Raw genomic sequence first — 22,232 nt, 5'->3', positions numbered from 1 at the left:
GACGCCAGAATTAGCGTGTAACCGATGTCTATTGTCGTAATTTTATCAGTCTGTTGTCAGTCTGGACTGATCGTCTAACCGTGTCCATTTTCCATCATTCTGGCATCAGTCAAAAGTTTTGACTGATGCCAGAATGAATTGAGTCAAAACTCGAATGGAATGATGGACTGAACTGACGCCAGAATTAGCGTGTAACCGATGTCTAACTCTCCGTGTGTCATCTATGTAAGATATAGTGTGTGTATCGTGTGTGTAACAGGCGTATTCTGTTTTTAATAACAGATTATGAATAGGGTTGCAAATAGAAAAAAAAAAACAAACTTTTTTTTTCAAATTTATGAAAAAAAACATGAAAAAAAACCTGGCACCATGGTTTTTTTTCTAAATTAGGTTTTTTTCAGATGAACAAAAATATGCCACAATAACGGTTTTTCGTGATTTATTTATATAAGTAACTTAAAACTAAGTAATTTTTGGGGAATCCCTGAATTCCCCGATGCGGCGACGAGAGGCGTTGGTGTTGCCAACAGTAAATTGCGATAACTACCACTACAGATTTCATTTATGTTGTTATTAATCAAAGTTGTTAAATTAAATTGGTTTAATGGTTAACATATATCTAAAACAAGTAAAACAACCGTATAAAAGTATTAACTGCCTTGCGAATTTTGAGTCTTCATACTTTTGAAAAAAAACGTAGTCCAGAAAAAAAAACGTTTTTTTTTCATGTTTTTTTTCAAGTCAGAAAAAAAACCGTTTTTTTACAACCCTAATTATGAATTAGATAAATAAATAAATATTATAGGACATTTTTACGCAAATTGACTAAGCCCCACGGTAAGTTCAAGAAAGCTTGTGTTGTGGGTACTCAGACAACGATATACAGGTTGATTCATGTGACGTGACCAGGATTAATCCTGCACACTCAGTAACTGATACTTAGTCGATCACCGTCGTATTTAGGTGTAACAACCACTTTTTTCCTATTTTTTAACTTTTTGGTGAGGGAAAATTTAATAGGCCTGTTGCAAGTAACAAAGAATCATGGAAATAATGGTTTCAACGAAACATATATGTTAATATGATTCTAAAAAATGGCCCAATCTCAGTATAAACTGAAGGATTATTAATATATTCAATAAAATAAAAGTGCAAAATTCTCCAATCGGCCATTTTTACTGAAACGCCAATCAGAAACGTTCCAAACAGTGACGTCATCAATCCATAACATATTTTTTAGAGCAACATAGACAACCTCATTGACCGAAATCTATACGTGGGCACCAAAGAGTTCGAAAGGTGCAAAAAAAATGTTATTTCGCCACTAAACATTTATTACGTCCAAAAAATATTATTACACGATATAAAGTAGATATCTATTTGTTATTATTTAAATAAAATGCTAAATAATACGATATTTCAACAACAAACTTTTTTAATTATTTGGCTGAATGGAACTATCATTGCCATGTTGGCTGTCGTAACTAGAAAAAATGAAAAATTAAAAAGTAAAAGCGGCGTTCGGTGATTTTCACTCAAAATTTACATGTATCTAAATAATTAATCTTAAACTGCAACCGTGTGAGAGTTTTTGTGTAAAATGAGTTATTGTGATAAATTTTTGTAATGTATTTATCATCCCTAATCGTAATATATGGTGCTGAATTAACAATATCATTCGGATTCAAGGGAAATTCGTAACTGTAAGTATGTAAACAATGTCTACCACCCTACCACCAACTAAATGATGACGTCACAAATGGCATGCGAGGCGTTTTCGCGCGAAGTTTAAACTAGCTATAATAAAATGCAATTATCTATGTTAAATCTTATGAGTATAACTGAAATATAGTGTTTTTCGGAACTAATACAAGTGTACCGACGATATTAAAAGGGTTTTCAAAATTTGTCATCAGGCCTATTCTCTACAATCATGGTCACCCTACAAGACCTAATTAATAAACATAAAACCTCTTTAACCGTAATGACAGCATTTTGATTATGAAGAAAATAAACTGTCAAACTTGAGTGAGATACGAGTTTTCAAAAGTAACCATACCGTTATGACAGTGATGACATTCAATTTGACACATAATATCGGTGGTTTAGTATTCTAATTTTAGGGTGACCATGCATGTCGTAAATAAATTAATATTTTTCTTTTTAAACACGACTTGAAAATTAACGTTAACCTCACTAATACTGATACAAAACAGTTGCTTATAATGTACGAAATGCGCAGTGTTAGTCCTGCTCACGTCTCCTGAATCACCCTGTATATAATATATAAATACGTAAATACATAGAAAACATCCATGACTCAGGAACAAATATCTGTATCATCACACAAATAAATGCCCTTACCAGGATTCGAACCCGGGACCATCGGCTTCATAGGCAGGGTGACTACCCACTAGGCCAGACCGGTCGTCAAATCAGGACGACCAGGCGGCTTAGCACGGTCGCGTTTTTATCCCTTGTCACCATGCCTGTCACGTTCTAACAAGTACGTAAGTGCGAAAGGGACGCGCATAGTCATAGACGATAAAAATGGAACCGTGCTGCGCCCACAGGACGAGGGTCAGATCTGGATTAATGTGTCAAAAGTGTCATTTTTTCAACCCAAAGCTTCACTTTGGACACTGACAGATCAGATCCATAACTAATCCAGATCTAATTCACCTGTTATTACAATCAGAATACGCCTGTAAGTATCCCATCTGAGTTGTCATGAAGAAAACCCTTCCAGTTGTTCGAATGCTGCAACATTCCGTGGCTTCCTGAGCGAGCCATTGCCAACTGCATCCGGCAGCCAGTTAACGTCATTAAATTAACGGTTAGTAATTGTTAAGGCGTATCCAGATTAGTAAATTTTTCGCCAATCTAATTAAATTGCCCGATCGAATCAGGAGGTGCGGACGCAAATACCAATTTGGCTCGCCGAATTCAACCGCCGATAATGATCGATATTACCGATAAAATGAGGTGCGGACGCAAGAATACCAATTTGTGAGGCCAGTATTTTCGTTCGGGGACATTTTTTCAATTTAGAGGGCTCTAATATCACCATAAATCTAAAATTGGAGATTGACGCCAATTTTATTTCTGATCAAATCGACCGATTTGATCAGTCCCGTCTGGATACCACTTTAGGTATGTTTTGATCTTATGATACAGCCAAGGAATTAAATATCGGCACGGACAAATTGACAAAAATTTGTATACACGACCTTATTGCACATACAGATGTAGTGCCTAATTGTTTTCCATCGTATTTTCTCGGAAACGTTCGTATTTGTCATGCTATTGCTACTTCAGTCAACCTCAGTACTTTTAGTACCGAGACTGACTGAAATAGCAAGACACGTTCGTACGTTTCCGTGAAAATACGATGGAAAATAATTATGTGCTACATCTAACATTCAAGTAGTGTACATGTTCTTGGCACTTTGTTCGTGTCGATATTTAAGACTTTGACTGTACCTTGTTAGGTATATAGGTACTGAATTATATTTATACCTACCTATATATCTACTGTAAGAGTGTGAATTGTGTCGCCATCGTCGAAGTCAAATGATCTGTCAACAGCTGTGGCGTGTGCCGCGGATGTTTTCCCTTGATTATCTTAAGCTGCGTATCCACTAGAGGAAAACTCAGGTCGAGCAGCCTCAACTTGAAGCAAACAGCCTCAGTTTGAGGCTGCTCGCTCTGAGGCAAAGGCTCGAGGCACGTTGTGATCAGCTTGATATCCCTTAAGAATAGAATAGAATAACATTTATTTCAGTATAAGTACACAGTTACACAATACAAACACAGAAAGAAAGAAAGAAAGAAAAAAAGCAGAAAACATGCAAAGTCGTGAGTTCAAACCTCCCCGGCACTCAATAGTACCTATAAACAGATAGTTAAGAAGAAAATACAAAAAGAGTGTCAAAGCTTTTGTACAGTTCTTTGGACCCTGCCAAATTAATATAAGGGTAAGGGTTAGACACTGAATACGTTGACCAATTCGCAGTGCGTGGAAGCGAGATGCGCGTTGAAAGAGGCAGGCTGTTTGGACGAATATGGGCTAGTGGACGTGAATAAACTGCAAACCTTCTACGACGATCTGGTGAAAAAAGACCTGGACTGGGCGGAGGCGGTTCGGTTCATCAAGGTGCGGATTACAACAACCCTTTACCAGGCTTTGGCAGGCAGTTCAAAAATGACAATCGATCTTACTGATCGAAAATATAACATATGAAGGGATGTTTACAAAAACAACATAACTGACTACACTACACTGGTTGACACCTGAAACGATTAACAATGTTCTTAAAAAAGTGTCAACCGCTCTAAGCAGTTATGTTGTTTTTATATAAAGCCTTAGCCTGGTAGTAGGAGATCCCACTTATGGTCGACCTTCACCAATCTGTCTGACGGATGAAACTATGAAAATATGAAAGAAAATATGTTCCAGAGCATTAATAAATAGGGTTGCCTAAAGAAATATGGTCAAGGCTATTTTTAATACATTTTTGAAAAAAAATTTTTTTGGCAAATTTCACCGATCTGTCTGACGAACGAAATAAGTTTCAATGGAAAGTATACAACTTGTACAATATAAATCAACTAGGTTGCCTATCTTTTTCCGGTCACTATTATGTGGTTGCCGTGTTTAAAGAGGTGATTTTATATCGATAATTGCACTCATCTGTCTGACGCTTGAATGATGCAAAATGATGGTAATTTTATTGTAAATACAATGGTATAGGGTTGCCTGCGAAAATCCGGTCACAAATAAGGGTTGCCAGGCTTTTAATTAAAATAAGAAGGGAAGATTTTTAACGATAACTCATAAACGGCTTAACTGATCAAGTTTGTTTTAATTTTATTTGATTAAGTTTTTTAAGCAATATTTTCATGATTTTTTTCATATTTTTTGGACAGATGGTTCAACAGGAAAAACCTTTTTTTTTTCTAGACGATTATTTCCGAAATGATTCACTTTATCAAAAAATGTTGTTTAAAGGCCCCTATTTATTATGAAAGGCCTATCCAACGACACCCCACACTATAAGGTTGAAACGATAAAAAAATTGTCACACACATTTTGTTTCACTCAAAGCGATTATTTCCGAAAATATTCATTTTATCAAAAAATGTTCTTCTAAAACCCCTATTCATTTTGAAAGACCTTTCTAACGACATCCCACACCACAGGGGTGACACGAAAAAAAAAAATCCTCACTTACATTGTGACAAGACAAGACAAGACAAGACAAATTATTTATTTGTAAACATAGGTAACAGTGTTGGATAGGTACAAAAAGTATTTGAGAACGCTATGTTTCGCCGACAGGCATACAAATTAGAAATTAGGTATACACATACCAATTAAATTACATTACATTATTTTACATTACATTATTACAAGCAAATATACTTAACTAAAGAAATTAATCAATTATGTGTGTATCAAGTATGTGTTTCTTTCGAGGCGATTATTTCCTAAAATATTCACTTTATCAAAAAATGTTGATTTATGTTGTACAAGTTGTATACTTTCCATTGAAACTTATTTCGTTCGTCAGACAAATCGGTGAAATTTGCCGAAAAAAAATTTTTTTTTTTAATATTAACACTTCCGCAACCAGGCAAAATTTCAAACAATACCCCAGAAACCGACAGTACTCGCTAGTCGGGCAACGACGTGCAACTCAATGCCGCACGCCGCGAACCCGCTAGTCGGGCAAGCAGCGGACGCTCAGGGCTGTGACAAGTAACTTTCGTATAAGTACGTGGATAAAATTAAATCTGCTGTCTCATCTGTTTAGGCTCCCCGTTTTGTTCTTCTCCTAATTCTAACTCTTATTGATACATACCCGTGTATGCAATATCACGTAACCAACTAATAAGAATTTTTATTTTGTAATCGCATTAGGTAAAGTAAATAAAAATACAAAGTGAAGTAATAAAATATAATAATCAACTGTACCAACTTTTCGACCACATAATAATCAGAAGACTTACAATTTTTCTGTTAGTGGCAGTGGCAGCCCTGAGGTAGTGAAGATGCAATGCTTGCCCGCCTGTCGGGCACTTCGGCGTCGCGTGTAGGTTTATAGCTCTTGCCCGACTAGCGGGTATGCCGGCATCTGAGTAAAGTTTACGAGTGCCCGAGAGTCGGGTACGCGGTGTCGAATGTGTTAAAAATAGCCTTGACCATATTTCTTTAGGCAACCCTATTTATTTATGTTCTGGAACATATTTTCTTTCATATTTTCATAGTTTCATCCGTCAGACAGATTGGTGAAGGTCGACCATATATGTGGGATCTTAGACCATGGTAAAGGCTTAAACTTATAAAAAACACATTATTGTCAGGGTCTGAGGACAGCTTGGCAGTCAAAAGAATCATTAAACCTTTTCGCCACGACGTCGATGAAGTAATAAAGTATCATCAACACCAAGCCACAAATTGCACGTAAACATTCCGTTTCATTCATTTCATTTCTTTATTTGCATTTAACATACTATAAATTATATACAGTACATGAAACCCCTTGGGGTGTGTATAAAACATATCAAGTCGTGGCGTCTGGGGTACGAAATGTACTGACTTTATATCAGGTCAATGGCGCCAAAAAGGTTAGGGTGTGTCCAGATCTTGCGAATCAACCGCACATTGTGTATGCTAGTGATAAACGTGATGTCTGATCGCGTGATTCGCGTGCATTCGGTATCTACGTGGTACCCACTCGTACCCATGTGCAGCGCATTTTTTATTGAATTTACCAGATCTGGACAAACGTTACCGTATCTACTTTTTATTATCACGTTTACCTAATGTTGGTCCACTAAAAATTCTGCAGCCAGATCCATAATTTCTTTATTTTCGTCGCAGACGGAGTGTTTGGAGAACATCCCAAGATTTCTAGGTACATATATGGACTGCACAGAATTTGATGTTATGTTCTGCGTAATGACAAACATGTTCAAGGTAAGACTTCGGTATTGCATGGGTATTGCCCCATAAATCATGAAATGAGAATTTAAATTATATTGATTTATGCTGAAACCGTTAAAACTTTTTAAAGTTTATTTTAGTGAAAGTATAGATTAGTTGTTGAAAAACTGCGGATACATTTACATGTTTTTAGGGTTCCGTACCCAAAGGGTAAAACGGGACCCTATTACTAAGACTCCGCTGGCCGTCCAACTGTCCGTCCGTCCGTCCGTCTGTCTGTCACCAGGCTGTATCTCATGAACCGTGATAGCTAGACAGTTGATTTTTTCACTGTTGATGTATTTCTGTTGCCGCTATAACAACAAATACTAAAAACAGAATATAATAAAGATTTAAGTGGGGCTCCCATACAACAAACGTGATTTTTGACCGAAGTTAAGCAACGTCGGGCGGGGTCAGTACTTGGATGGGTGACCGTTTTTTTTTTGCCGTTTTTTGCATTATGGTACGGAACCCTTCGTGCGCGAGTCCGACTCGCACTTGCCCGGTTTTTTTTTCAACAGCACGCCCCCATACCGAGCTGGTCGACGGCCGACACGTGCCTCGCGGCCAAGCAATTCCTCGCCACGTGCCCGCTCTGCCCAGAGGACTGCAATAAGGACTCGGAGGACAGCCTGGTGGCTGACTGCCGCGCTTGTGTGACATTTTGACAATATACTGCTGTAAACAGCCGCCGAGTGCCGCGGAGCGAGGTAGTTTCTCGTCACGTGGACGCTAAGAACGAATAATTTCGTACATTGTCCCATTTCCTATCTCTATTGCAGTGCTACCGATTACGCTGGCGTTCAATGGACGGCAATATTATGGGCGTGCGATAGAGATGGGAAATGGCGTGTAGCGTCCTTTACTTTAGATAAATAGCATTATTTATTATTTAAACCCGTAATTGTCTAAGGGCCCGATTCGGATTTTGTAATAGACATCTATTAGATATCTTTTAGACATCGCCAAGATACGATAACGATATGTTTAAGATCTAACCTGTCAAATTTTACATTTCCGCGATTCTGGAGATACTCTTGAACGATTTCCACAAGATATTACTTAGATATCTAATTCACATCTAATAGATATCTAACACGATCTATCTTAAAAGTGACCTTGGTTGCCCGAATAGCGCTGCAAAAGAGAACTAGTTGAAATCTAAACTATAACGTATCTAGAATGGATCTAGTACATGTCGTCTCTTGTGAATATCTTGAAGTTCGAATACGGCAGTAATGCACTTACTTATTAAAGTTCTTCGTATGTGTAGCTTAGTAACTTTTCATTTATGTAATTATACTTACCAAATGTGTTACCTATAATAAAATATGTACTTAAAAGATACCTAATACCGGTGCGTTTTTTTACATACCTAGGTATGAATTTTCTTACATAACCTAGGCTTATTTTTTCTGGCATAAGTAGGTACTTAACACGTTCACTGTCCGCAAGTCTCAATTACAAAGCCATATGTGACGTCCCACGGTCAAAGGTACCTTATGGCGGGTATGGAGTTATGCATACCCCAGTAATCTACAATAAATAAGCTATCGATAACAGAAAAGATCAACCTTCTAGGTTGCGTAGTTACAGAGATATGATTTTTTGAAAATAATGTTGTGAAATGAGCAACTTTACGATAGAGAAGTTTTAAGTTTAGCCGCCTAAAAAACTATGTTCCTGAAGTAAGTTACATAGTTGACTACAAATAATAATACCTTATATATCTGAGATTAAAAAAATATTGTTGACTTTCTGTAATGCAAATAGAAACTTTTGATATCGACTGATTTATGTGTATACTAACCAATCTCTTGAAAATAAAGTTTTATTTCCTTTTTTACGATTGATTGCAATGAGCTCTCAAGATTTAAATTTTATCTATTAGAAAACGACACTGACAGACAGTTTAAGCAAAAAACAATACCGATTTAGAGGTGAAAATGTATTTTCTGACTTTTTCATATAAAATCACAAAATTGAATATTTTTACTTTTAATGTGACACACAATCAATTTTTCTGAGCACATATGAAAGAAATTCTGTAATTCAAATGAAATAAATCCTAAAACCCCAACTAAATACTATATTTAACCCCTTATGCCACTTTAAACTTACATAACAATAACAGTATTTGCTCCATACATTTACGAAAAGGTACCTTATGGAAATAAATCTAATAATACATCACTACAAAATATCAATCATATTACAGTTTATCTTTTATGAATAGAAGATATTAATTTACATTAAACTGCCCCCAATTTAATTAGTTCTTCGTCATAATAATCTTAAAAAAGACCAATAATTTGTATGTAATGAAAAGGTACCTTGTGGTCAAGTTACATGATGAGGCATGATGATGATGGAACAGTTAGGATAAACTAATAATATTTTGAGGTTAAGATGGTATAAATCGTCTATTTCTTATCAATAATATATTTCGGTTGCTATTGAAGATAAGCGGCATTGAGGTTCAATGACCTCAGATATTCCATAAGGTAATGCGTCGGGTATTGGCATTTTTCAGCAAACCAATGGCTGATTTACTGCATGCGACCAAACCAAATGAAGATTATTCTAGTTAAGAAAGACTTGACGAGAGTAACTTTGGTATAATAGCAGTCTACTTGGATTTGTGATGTCGGTCTATGTCCGGTTATAATATTTGCGAGGCGCCCCAACCAGAACTGAAATTATCAAATTAGTTTTGCAGAATGCTAATACAGTTCTCTACCAAACTTCTTTTCCCGTATTGACTAGTTTTTTTGGGAATTTTCAATCTTTTTTCCATAAGGTACCTTTTCTACTAAACTCTGAGACGACATTACTAGGCTTATAACTAACTTATAACAAAAATAAAAACAGGTAAACAAACGTTACGCATTAAGGTTTCAGATCACACAATAAAAAAAAATTGAGCATTTTTTCACCTCTTTACAAAACATTTCATATCTCCGAAACTAGAAACCCTCATAAGGTACCTTTTCCCGTGGAACGTCACATATGTTTGACCGTTCAGATTCGGCATTTAACGTGTAAAACGTTGAGGAAGACATGAAGAATTATATTAAACATGTCAGTGCATAATTTCCTTCGTAATTTTCTCGGAAACGTTCGTATTAAAATTTGTCTTGCTACTTCAATCAACCTCAGTACTTTTTGTTTACAGTAAGTTTGTACGTTTTCGTCAAAATACGAAGGAAAATAATTATGCACTACATCTGTATAATAATAAGATAAGAACTAAGTAAGTACTTAGTTGAAATCAGTAAGTATTACTTATGAAAGCAAAAGTATGTAAATAATCGTATATGATTCATAATTGTTACATATTTGCCGTGACTTATTTTTCAAAAGTGTTTTTCAATAAAAAGACACGAAATAGTACATTTCGATGCTAGTGCGGAAGGTATGTCATTACCTCACGAGTACCGAGATATCTTGCCACGAGCCGCAGGCGAGTGGGAAGACTCGGGACGAGTGAAGAATGACATTTCCGCACGTGTATCGAACGACGTTTTTTAATACAGTTGCGAAAAAAATAAGTAAAACATTGTTAATCGTACACTAAATAAAAGTGGTAACAGTGACAGCTAGCTTAGACGTCGTCTTTAAGTATATTATATCTATGGGCGTTTGGCAGCTATTCCGTTCCATTCAGACAATTTATTAAGAACGGAATTTTCAATATTCAATATTAAAAAATAAACGTGTTATAATGATGAAGAGGTAAGTATTAAAATATGAAATATGTATATTTTTCATATTTTTACATTAACAGTAGGTTTTTATGCTGATTACGACGTTTAAAGGAAACTAATATTAACACTCATCAATAAGTAGTCGTGAATTGGAACAAGTATACATTTAAAAAAATTGGAAAAGTAAAAAGCACTAGTTCGAGATAACCAACTTTCCGCACGCTAAACAGCTACGTAAAGTAGCACTTTTTGAGCAACTGTATTAAAAATATTTTTTACCTTTTTTCTAATGCTAAAAAAACGAACTATAGCGGAAAGCACATAATAGGTACGCGTTACGTATTATTACAAGGCCCAGTGAACCAAGACCTGAATATTTAATAAATTTTAATTTTAATTTTATTGTTTTCTCGCTTGACGCGTAACTTAACATTGTAGAAAGCTAAGTTGGCAGCGATTTTGATGACACACAAATAGTGAAAGAATAGTATCAATAGTTAATTTATTTAATTTAATTATATACATATAAATATTTACACGATACTATTTTTCCCAATATACAATTGCTGCAGTCTTCAATAGTTGAAATTTTGCGCCTCCATCCTAGCCCGCACTTTTGCACTATCCGGCCACAGGAACAACAGGAACCCCGTTACTAGGGATGATAACATGAACATTATTAACCTTTTGACCGCCGTAGTCTGATAGACAAACAAAATCGGGCTCATTTCGCCGCGGTCTGATAAATAAGACAAAACTTCGTATAACTTCGTGCCCCCCGGCGACACGAGCACGCTCGATGACAAATTCTATGGCGCTCAAAAGGTTAAGTAACGCAGCCCCAATTTTCATCTCTGGATTAACATTATAGAAATTATTTTTAACACAGCGATGTAGTCTGATTTCTTTTCTTTAATTTTTTTATTATTATAAGATAAGACCTAAAAATTGTTCGCAATTTGTTTTTTGCTCCTAACTCTTAATAGATGTAATAATCAAATAAGGGTTCCTACGAAATCCTGAAAATCGAAAAAATCCAAACGAAGGGGTATAGCTATGTTTAACATACAATAAACTATGTAAAAATATTCTCCATAAACTCAATATCCAGGGAGAAAAACGGGGACTACGTTTAGTTACATGAAGAAGCGGCCGTCCACTATCATCTTACTTTCTTTGCTATTTGGATGTAAGAGCCTTATATAGTTTTGACGAAGATTGGATACTGCAGTCACATGAGGGCGCACGAGCGGGCGGACCAGCGCAGTTGCCGCTCCTAGGCATAATATAATGCAGTCGATGTGGCCGAAATCGGTCAGGAGAAGAGTATAGTAGTACACTAGCATTCACGCGCGGTCACTAAATTGTTTTTTACGAGTAACGCTTTTCTGCCAAAGCGAAGCCGTCATTACTAAAATACATCCACTTGATCGCAAATGACCGCCGCAACATGTTTTACTTTAAACGGGGCCCACAGATTACCAGTTCGCCGGACGATATCAGCCTGTCAGTTGTTCGGAACTGTCAGCTTTTGCGTTTAACTGACAGGCCGATATTGTCCGGCGGACTGGTAATAAGTGGCATGCTGGTGGATACTACGGATGAGTTCAGTGAAGCTTATTACAAAGAACATTCAAATATACAGTAAAAAAAAAACAATTGCCACAACCGAATACAGAACCTCCTCCTTCTATGATAAAGAAGTCGGTTAAAAAGTATAGAAGCAATCTTAACCTGTAGTGAGTATGGTAATAAACAGGACTATGGCGATACAGTTTCTCTCGAGTCCCTCCGCCAGCGTATGGACCCCTACGGCCGCGCCCAGCCTCCCTATCATGAAGAGGGTGCACAACGCCAGGGCTCTGGGGACAAATTTATTATATATTTACTTTCTGAGTAACCCGTCGGTTGATTGCATAAATAGGAAGTTTCCAAACGTATTGCTTTTAAGTGACAGTTAGAACTGTAGGGTTTTTTTTAAACCTTATCCATATAGTTCGATTATGATTAGGAATGTGAATTTGATCTATCATTAAATCGCGGAAAAAACCTGTCTATAGGTAACATAAATTTCGGCCGACGCAGTTCAAATGTCGATATTTTCTATCCTATTTCTGTTCCTGTAATTTGTATAATACCTTGAACTGGTAGAAAACACTTCGATCACGGCTGCAGCCAGCAATGTGTTGGCGGCGATGCCGCACACGCCCGGCACGAACAGCATGATGCCCGCGGCGTAGTGCGGTAGCAACACCGTCAACCGGACAACTACAAGAGCTAGCTGCAAATGTACCTCATGCTGGTGGGGATCACCTCGACTACGGCCGCAGTCAGCACGGTGTTGGCGGCGATGCCGCACACGCCCGGCACGAACAGCATGATGCCCGCGGCGTAGTGCGGCAGCAACGCCATCAACCAGACAACTACAAGAGCTACCTGCAACTGTACCTCATGCTGGTGGGGATCACCTCGATTACGGCCGCAGCCAGCACGGTGTTGGCGGCGATGCCGCACACGCCCGGCACGAACAGCACGATGCCCGCGACGTAGTGTGGCAGAAACGACGCCAGCACAATCAACAAGGCGCATGTGCCCATGTTGACACCTACAACAACCCACAGTTATATGATTATTCCTAATTAGAACTTAAACTTTTAAATTGATTGTTTTAGAAAGGGCGTCTCCACGACCGAAACGCGCCGCAGTCAAATAATTACTAGTGGTGAATTATCAACTCCCCAAGTACCCGAATCCTAATATGAAAGCTGCAACTACCCGATAACGTCGTTAGCCGACCACCCGTGAATCCCGTGATTACGCCGAAAGCATATAAGACGAATTCATTCATTATCATTCATCAATTCACTCATTCAACTTTTAACTCGCAAAGCGGTAAGTATAGATATTTTACGGGTGAATTATCGAAAATACTTCAAATTATATCTTAAATGTTTCATGATTTAGTAACGACTATATGGAAACAAAACAAGCTTAAAAACCATCTTACAGTACATAATTGCTTTTGCCCAGCCTCTTTTCATCCCAAAAGCAATGGCTGCATATAAAATAGCTGTAATTATTCCGACACACGACGCTATTGGGTATATGCCTGTATCCATTTCCGCCGGAACACACTCGTCCAATACCATCTGCAAAATTTTGTTATTTAGGTTTGTAACAGTGTGCCCCGAGCTCTGCTACACCAGTAGCGGAGTCAAGCCAAGTCCCAACTTTCATCGGATGCACCACGCCACACACGCCAGCCTAAACTGCCGGTCGCCTTCCCTGCGTCCCCGATGCCCGGCCCCGCTCAAACGGTATCACCGGGCTAGGGGTCGCGGGGTTGGATAAACGATCGGTGGCGAAAAAGCTGGCCTACACCAGCAGCACTGACGTCCTCAAATTGACGTCCACTGACCTCCCCACGCGGTGGGGAGCGACCCGCCACAGCCGTCGCAGCCGAAAGGCGGGCACGGCCTCTCATACCTCTCTATTAATAGAGAGGTATCGAATGATATACATCATCATCAACGGATATTAACATGGAAACCGCATTTGGGAACATTACTGTTCAAATTTTCGGGACAAATTAGCACACATACACAATTACGCCTACATTTAAATAAGACAATACGTTTACAGAGCCTGTAATCAAAGCTGATAAACGAAATAATAGTCATCTCTATTACACAAATGTACAAAGCTAAGTGTAGATGAAATGCATATAATGTCAATAACTACCAATCAACCAACCTTCTTGCTGTACGTACTGGCCGCTGAGAGTTCGCGCTTCATATTTGATTAATGATTAGAATAGGGTAGACCGAGGCGATTCGGATCACTGGGGAAATCGGATCAAAATAAGCATTTCTGTAAAATTTGAAAGATCGCGTTTAGTTACAGCCAGTCAATCAGCGTCCCGCGTTCGCTCTGTTCCTAACGCATGTCCCCACAGTTACTGCCATTGGAAAAGACTCACGCGTCGGTCACGGTGACACTTCCCGATGAGTCGCTCATACAGGTGTATTGTGATTTTACCGTCGATGTAAAAAAGTGCAAATACAGTCCGTGATAAAAGTAAACGCAAAAGGCTAAAGCTTTGTAATTGTTGTTACTTATTGTTAATGGCGCATAGTGTTTCCTGATTTGATTTTGTTTTTATTGTATTTAAAGGTATATTTCCGTTACGCGAAAATAATTCAAACATATGATATGGGGTTATTCGGATCATCTGATTGGGGGCGATTAGGATCACATTATAAAACAAGGCTTTAGGACGTTTTTTTTGGCTTATTTTATGTTCGCATGTTTTAGATGGTGCGTACGTATAAAAAGAAGAGGTATCAGGGGGAATGGTCGGGAGAAAATATTACTACAGCTGCTAATAAGGTTTTAACGAAACCGCTGTCCCTACGTAGAGTCTTTTGTTACCAACAACTAATTTTCTCATATGGGGTGAATCGGATATGTGTGATTTTTCATGTTTTGGTTTGCAAAAGTTTACAGTTTTTGTTTATTTTCATTTAAGTTATTCGATTTTGTTGCTAAATTGCCATTAGCATGTTTTGGATTTATTGTTAAAATATATAGTAGCATATAAGAGTGATATTATGTTGCGCTTTCTGTAGGTGGTGGTGCAAAAATTGAACTAGAAAGGAGGAATAAAAATAATGCTCAAATGCAACATTAAAGATACGAATGATAGTTGATCTCAATTATTTGACCTTTGTGATTCTTAATCATATGATTAACATTGTATACCATTATTAATTATGACAGAGTTTTTTTGGTCCGTTTTACCCCTTAAAATGGGGCGAATCTGATTTTTTAAGAGATTTTGTATTTTATTTTTCATAAATCATATTTAAGTTTGATTTTATGTCTGAACCTTGGATTCTGTTCAGTAATAAATAATTTATCCAACTGAATATTAATAAAAACAGTATCACCTTAAAAATTGTGTTTATTGACCGTCAAACAAAAAATGACCTGATTCGCCTCGGTCTACCCTATGACTTGGACAGGGATAGGTTTATGCCATACATTGAAAAACCAGTCAAATAATCCACGTATAATAATTTTATGCGGATTAAAAGATAACTAGTTATAATGTTGTTATGAAATGACAGACTAACCCAACATAAGTAGGTAAATATTCATTATTGTATAAACGTATTCCGCTACTAGCTGTGCCCGCGGCTCCGCCCGCGTGTAATTCGGTCAGTGACAGTAAGCGGCTAATCTCTAATCGTAATTTCTCTCCCTCTCCCCTGGAGGCGGAACTTGAAGTAAAGTTGACAGATGGATATGCTAGAGGACTGTAGTCCAGATAAAATATTTTACAGTTAGGTACCACTAAATAAAACTACACTCCAAAATCAATAGTTTTATTCGCCCTTATTCAAATTTTACACGTGATTTAAACTTAGAGAATATAACCAAACGGAGTGGTCATTAACAGGCGTTCCCCTCTGTCGAAAATAGGCGGCCAATGGTCAACCGAAGTTTATCTGACATGGCTACGTTTACGTTATGTAGGTACACATTTGATGTGCCCCTCCCCCGCAAAAAACGCCAGACTATTTTACGACCAGTCGGCCGGATTAAGATATTTTGATGCCCTAAGTATTTCTAGACCATGGTGCCCCGTCTCCCTTTTTTTGATAAATTGAGTGACGTTCATTGCTGCATTTCAGCTGAGAGTCACATCATTTTATCACGAAAATTGAAAGTGCCGCAGCAGTAACGTTGCAACAGAGTACCTAATGCTGCTGCAAGCGCCACCCAAATGTCACTTTTATCATAAACACCTTAGAATGTAATTGAAAACGCGAGCGAAGCGAGCGCGAAATTCTTTCTATATAAAAACGCAATTTGATAGACAGTTGTACATTTTTACTTTTAGTATGGAAATCAGTCACATCATTTTATCACGAAAATTGACAGTGCTGCAGCAGTAACGTTGCAACAGAGTACCTAATGCTTCGCATTGTTTTTTATATGCTTTAGTATGTTCAAGTTAGTAATGTTTTATTTCTTATTTTATAAGTTTTAAGGGTCCACTGAAAATCAGCGTCGTTGCACTAAGTGCTCCGACATATGCTGAGTGGTATCCTCTTTGAGACAACCAATTGAATAACTATATCACATGCTTGTCATCTATTAATTTTAAGATTGTGTTGTTTCAAATAAATTATTTTCATTTCATTTCATTTCATAATGCTGCTGCAGGCGCCACCCGAATGTCACCTTTATCATAAACATCTTAGAATGTTATTGAAAACGCGAGCGAAGCGAGCGCGAAATTTTTTCGATAATTTTTGGTGCCCCCTAGACATGGTGCCCTAAGCAAGTGCTTATTTTGCTTAAAAGGGTTAATCCGGCACTGCAAATGACAGAGGTCAATGTTTTTTTTTTTCAAAGTACCCACCTTCGTGGCCATTATTATGTGCTTAAGGAGGCGATACGTATGAATATGGACTTGATATGGATGCGATATAATTACGATTAGGTATAATTCATGACGGAGAAAATAAATAATTTTAATTAATTTTATGCAATTATACGCGTGTTGATATGTGTGTTTATTTTTCCACTACGTAACTATGTAAACCCATTTTTAGTTTTCTTGGTTACTTAATGTTTACTCAGCTCCCCAAAAGATGGCACTGTGCAATGAGGGGCAATTAATTTACTGTCGTTTAATTTTGTTGTATTATTAAATCAACACAATTATTCAATTAAATTTATTGACATCCGTACGATTGATTGAAATTTTAGAAGAGGGGTCTTCTAAACTTAGAGTTAATTTGGCAAAATCCTTCCTCGCTGGCTTATTTATGTCACATCGTATTAAATTCAGCGCCATCTGTGAGTTTACCAGGGTACTCTATAGTGTTAGCACATATTTGAAAAAAGTTTGCCCCTCCTTCCTAAGTAGCGCCATACGATTCAGGGGCAAACTTAAGTCAATCGAGTTTTGTGGCTTCTCCCCCTTTTAGGGGTTGAATTTTTATAGCCTATAACCTGGCCGGGGATTTTCTCGACAGATTAGTAAAGTTTTCATCAAAATCCGTTAAGCCGTTTTCACGTGATGCGCGTTCAAATAAACAGACAAACAGATAAACAGACAAACAGACAAAAATTCTAAAAACTGTTGGAACGTGTTCTGTTATCAATTCTAAGTATCCCCAGCCAACTTTTTTTCAAATATCTTCCATGTACGGACTTTCGACCCTCTTCAGCTTTATTATATGTATAGAAGATAGATAATAGGTATTTTTTATAGGTATATTTTATTATCAATCTGTATGGCAGTGCGTAGTCACGGTCAGGTATATACTAGAGATGCAACGGATAGTTGTTTGGCCGGATACCGGATACCGGATATTCGGCCTGACAATCGGCCGAATATTCGTTATACGGCCGCCGAATATTCGGCCGGGGGAACTATACCTAAATTTCGGTTTTTCAAGTGCGTATTGTGCAGGTTTTGACCTGTTTCGTAGTTAACGTTCGCGCGGACTTATTTCTGGGTTCTAAATGAGTGCGCATGCAAGTGAGTGGAATGTTTAAATTGTTTTTAAATAATAAACGGGTACGATTATGACCGTGAGTGTTTCTTAGATCCAATTTGTTTACTCCGAAATCAAGCAATGTTACTATCCGGTATCCGGCCGGATAGTAGGTCACTCTCCGGTATCCGGCCGGATATTAATATAGTGGCCGGATAGGCCGGATACCGGATAGTAACCGAATATCCGGTGCATCTCTAGTACATATATACTGTCCGTTTTTCTAAGATCAAGTACGCCGTAGTAAATGTATGGCGAACTTGATCTTAGAAATCGGACAGGCCATACAGCCAGCAAAATTTACATGGGTACACGAATCGGGTTAAAAATATTTGAACAGGTGGACTCACAATTAAGGCTCATCCCCACTTTCAGTTCCAACGGAAATATTTTATATATTTTATATAGTCTGTCAGTAGAAAAGTCAAGTTTTTCAGTAGAAAAAGGCGCGAAATTCAAATTTTGTATGGGACCATAACCGTTCGAGCGCTTACATTTTCAAAATTTGCCGCTCTTTTCTAGCTTGAGAGAGTACATATATGTAACAGTAGAGGGTGGATTGAAATGATCAACATTTTCAGATAATGTGTGTATTGGTTAAACTAATTCATTGAAAGACTGACACAAAAAACATATCTACATATAGGAGACCGGGTATGGTTATCTCACGGGTACAAATCGGTACAGCCGTTTTATTAAGCTGCTTGAACCCTTTTTTTGACAAGTGAAAATCTTCATCTTTGAAATGAACATATTCTAGATCTCTTGACAGGCATCCAATCAATTTCATGTCTTTATAATTGGACAGTTTTTGTCCATAGTTATCTGCGAATAGCATCTTGAGGGAATCTGAATGGCAAGTAACATAACTAATGGGCATTTCCATTTAAAGTTGTACCCTCGAGTTTTTCGCATGTCCCCTTACATTTTTTGCGATTTACTCTTAAGACGAATTTTTTAACTGGGCAAATGATGTTTTTTATTGAAATATATTATATAGACACATCATTTATTAAGTTTAATGCACAATAAATCACTTTTTTCTTACTTAAAATCAGGTTTTTAGATATGATAAAATGACCCCGTAGTACTGTCCCCTTCACCGACTTCAATTTTTGATGGACTTTTACACATATTTTTTCTATGAAGGCAACACCAAGTAATGCATTCCTGGCATAGTTTAAATGTCGAAAAATGTGTTATTGATGAAAAAGAGCTTTAAAAACATCATTAAAAGGGTTTAATTTCGATAAAAACGTTGTTCCCGCGAAATCGTGAAACGGACATAGTCCGGGTTGGTTACGCAGTTTTCGCTACCTAGCGAAATACTTTTTACCAACATTTTAGGTTTTTTTTCATCCTGGCAACCCTGTGACCATAGATAAAGCTTGTTTAAACGTCAAATTTGATTTAAAACAGTCAATTCGCAACCTCCAAGGCTGGTGTGTGACCGGTAAGTTTACTCAATGTTTTCTCCGTTTTGTTCAACTGTTTATGCAGCTTGAACCTTAAGTAACTAAAACACTGTTAACATTAAATAAAACCATGTTTCATACAGTTATTTATCAAGTAAATAAGTTGAACATTGCGGTTAGTTTTGTATTATTTTGAATAGATTTAATTCTGGATCAGACAAATCGTTACGTCCGTTTGGTTACAATTTGAAGCGTAACATATAGCCGGACTAGAAAAATGTAACCAAACGGACACGGTAAAGTCGCACGCACATTGAGTATGTATAGTTTTTACCGTGACTTTGTCTATACTTATTTAATTCATGTGGAATTAATAAGTCATATTTTATTAAGTAATATTGAGTTTCTTATGTTTAAAACTCTCTCTACTGATTTTGGTACATATTTTGTAGTCCTTTTTTTATTCACTGAGTATTTGTGTAAATTTTTATTATTGTGATCTTGTCTTTACTTTGTCCATTAAGTTACATGGGTGTCCATTTGGAAATGTCCCCTTGATTTCAAAGGTACTTATTTATTATTGTTTATTCAAAGTTTATAAGCTAAACTATTTAATTTTTTTGACAATAATCACATGTTTTGTTAATTCTAATGATTGTTATTCGTCACATGGCAGTAATGCCAATAACTATTTAATAAACCTAAAAATAACGTACGATTTGGGGCCACCTCGTAACCAAACCACCTAAAATTCCCTTTTATGTAAAATGTTTGCTCTAAATTGGTCAAGGGTGATTGTTTTTAGGTTGTTTATTAACATTATTATGCTTTAAACATAAAAACATTTGCTTGAAGTATGTCTTTTATTTACTATATTAAAAACCATTTTATTAAACAACCAACCAACCTATTAAATATTAATTTTAACTGGTTTATGCTAAAAATATGACGATTCTCTTTTGTGTTTCATAAACTACAATATATTTACTCATAGAATTACATAAAAAAGTACCAAATAATCCAAATTATATTTTCAACTCGTCAAGTGAGTCATATATGGTACAACTTTAAATGGAAATGCCCTAATACTACATAACAATGTACAATGACAATACGAAATTTGATTATTAATTTGAGATAACTAAGTAGGTAGTTTTTATAGCTCCATCCCATGAAAGAAAAAAGGAAAGTATAAATATGTAAGAAGGAATTTATTACAATATATATAGGATACCTAAATCAAAAATAAGTTAATAAAATTGTCTACTTCATTTGGCATAACATGATCCCTATCATCCTCGTAATTTAAAAAGTCGTATGTTATTATGAAAGTCGTATGCAGTTGTTACGTTTTAGCTTAGCACGGTAGTATTGAAAAAATGTCGTCATATTTATTCCAAACTAGCTGTGCCCGCGGCTCCGCCCGCGTGGAATTTGGTCTGTGTCAGTAAGCGGCTAATTTCTAAACCTAATTTCTCTCCCTCTCCCCTGGAGGCGGAACTTGAAGTAAAGTTGACAGATGGATATGCTAGAGGACTGTAGTCCAGATAAAATATTTTACAATTAGGTACCACTAAATAAAACTACACTCCAAAGTCAATAGTTTTTTCGCCCTTATTCAAATTTTACACATGATTTAAACGACAGAGTAGTAGGTGTATATCGGACGATACAGTAAGCCGTAAGGTATACGCGCGCGAGCGAAAGCGAAGCGGCCTGCCTGGCTAGACCGCCACTCACCGTGGTCTTCTTCAGACTCCTGAGGAAGACCACGTGCCCCTTGTAACCTCAATGCGTTGCGAGACTTTCGGGAATGATTCGATTATTTTCGGGAATGCATGGTAATGCGTATAAAATGCAAGTCCCAAATCGTTTGACTCCGCAAACGACCAGTGCCGGATTAAGATATTTTGATGCTCTAAGCATTTCTAGACCATGGTGCCCCATCTCCCTAGGGTCATCAAGATTACATTGAATTTTTTTGGTAAATTGAGTGACGTTCATTGCCGCATTACAGCTAAGAATGGAAATTAATCACATCATTTTATCACGACAATTGACAGTGCTGCAGCAGTAACGTTGCAACAGACTACCTAATGCTGCTGCAGTCGCCACCCGAATGTCACCTTTATCATATCAAAGAACGTTATTGAAAACGCGAGCGAAGCGAGCGCGAAAATTTTTCGATTTAAAAACGCGTTTTTATAGACAGTTGTACATTTTTACTTTTTAGTATGGAAATCAGTCACATCATTTTATCACGAAAATGTACAGTGCTGCAGCAGTAATGTTGCAACAGAGTAATACTGCTGCAGTCGCCATAGCTTAGAAAGTGATTGAAAACGCGAGCGAAGCGAGCGCGAAAATTTTTCGATATAAAAACGCAATTTGATAGACAGTTGTACATTTTCACTTTTAGTATGGAAATCAGTCACATCATTTTATCACGAAAATTGACAGTGCTACAGCAGTAACGTTGCAACAGAGTAATGCTGCTGCAGTCGCCATATCTTAGAAAGTAATAGAAAACGCGAGCGAAGCGAGT

At 37.1% G+C, this 22,232-nt stretch overlaps 2 protein-coding genes across 3 annotated transcripts in view; both read right to left on the bottom strand.

Moving 5' to 3' along the window:
• Positions 1-11,234: 11,234 nt before the first annotated feature.
• LOC134791873 (uncharacterized) lies at positions 11,235-13,310 on the bottom strand. 2 transcript variants are annotated; one of them, XR_010144357.1, is made up of 3 exons: positions 12,992-13,066; positions 12,433-12,560; positions 11,235-11,353 (listed from the first exon to the last, which is right to left on the bottom strand). XR_010144357.1 is itself a non-coding variant. In XM_063762996.1 (3 exons), the coding sequence occupies exons 1-3, from the start codon at positions 13,293-13,295 to the stop codon at positions 11,274-11,276; spliced, it is 357 nt and encodes a 118-aa protein (XP_063619066.1). In that variant the 5' UTR covers positions 13,296-13,310; the 3' UTR covers positions 11,235-11,273. The 2 variants fall into 2 exon arrangements, 1 of the variants encoding a protein (XP_063619066.1); XM_063762996.1 differs by lacking the exon at positions 12,992-13,066 and adding an exon at positions 13,147-13,310.
• Positions 13,311-13,658: 348 nt separating this feature from the next.
• LOC134791721 (synaptic vesicle glycoprotein 2C-like) overlaps positions 13,659-22,232 on the bottom strand; it is a 42,881-nt gene continuing 34,307 nt past the window's right edge. The window contains exon 8 of the mRNA XM_063762840.1: positions 13,659-13,847. Within this exon, the coding sequence (XP_063618910.1) occupies positions 13,659-13,847 (189 nt within the window). The remainder of the gene's footprint in view (positions 13,848-22,232) is intronic.

The sequence above is a fragment of the Cydia splendana genome, chromosome 6 (assembly GCF_910591565.1).
Source record: "Cydia splendana chromosome 6, ilCydSple1.2, whole genome shotgun sequence".
Classification (NCBI taxonomy): domain Eukaryota; kingdom Metazoa; phylum Arthropoda; class Insecta; order Lepidoptera; family Tortricidae; genus Cydia; species Cydia splendana.
This window is presented reverse-complemented; position numbering and strand designations above follow the sequence as displayed.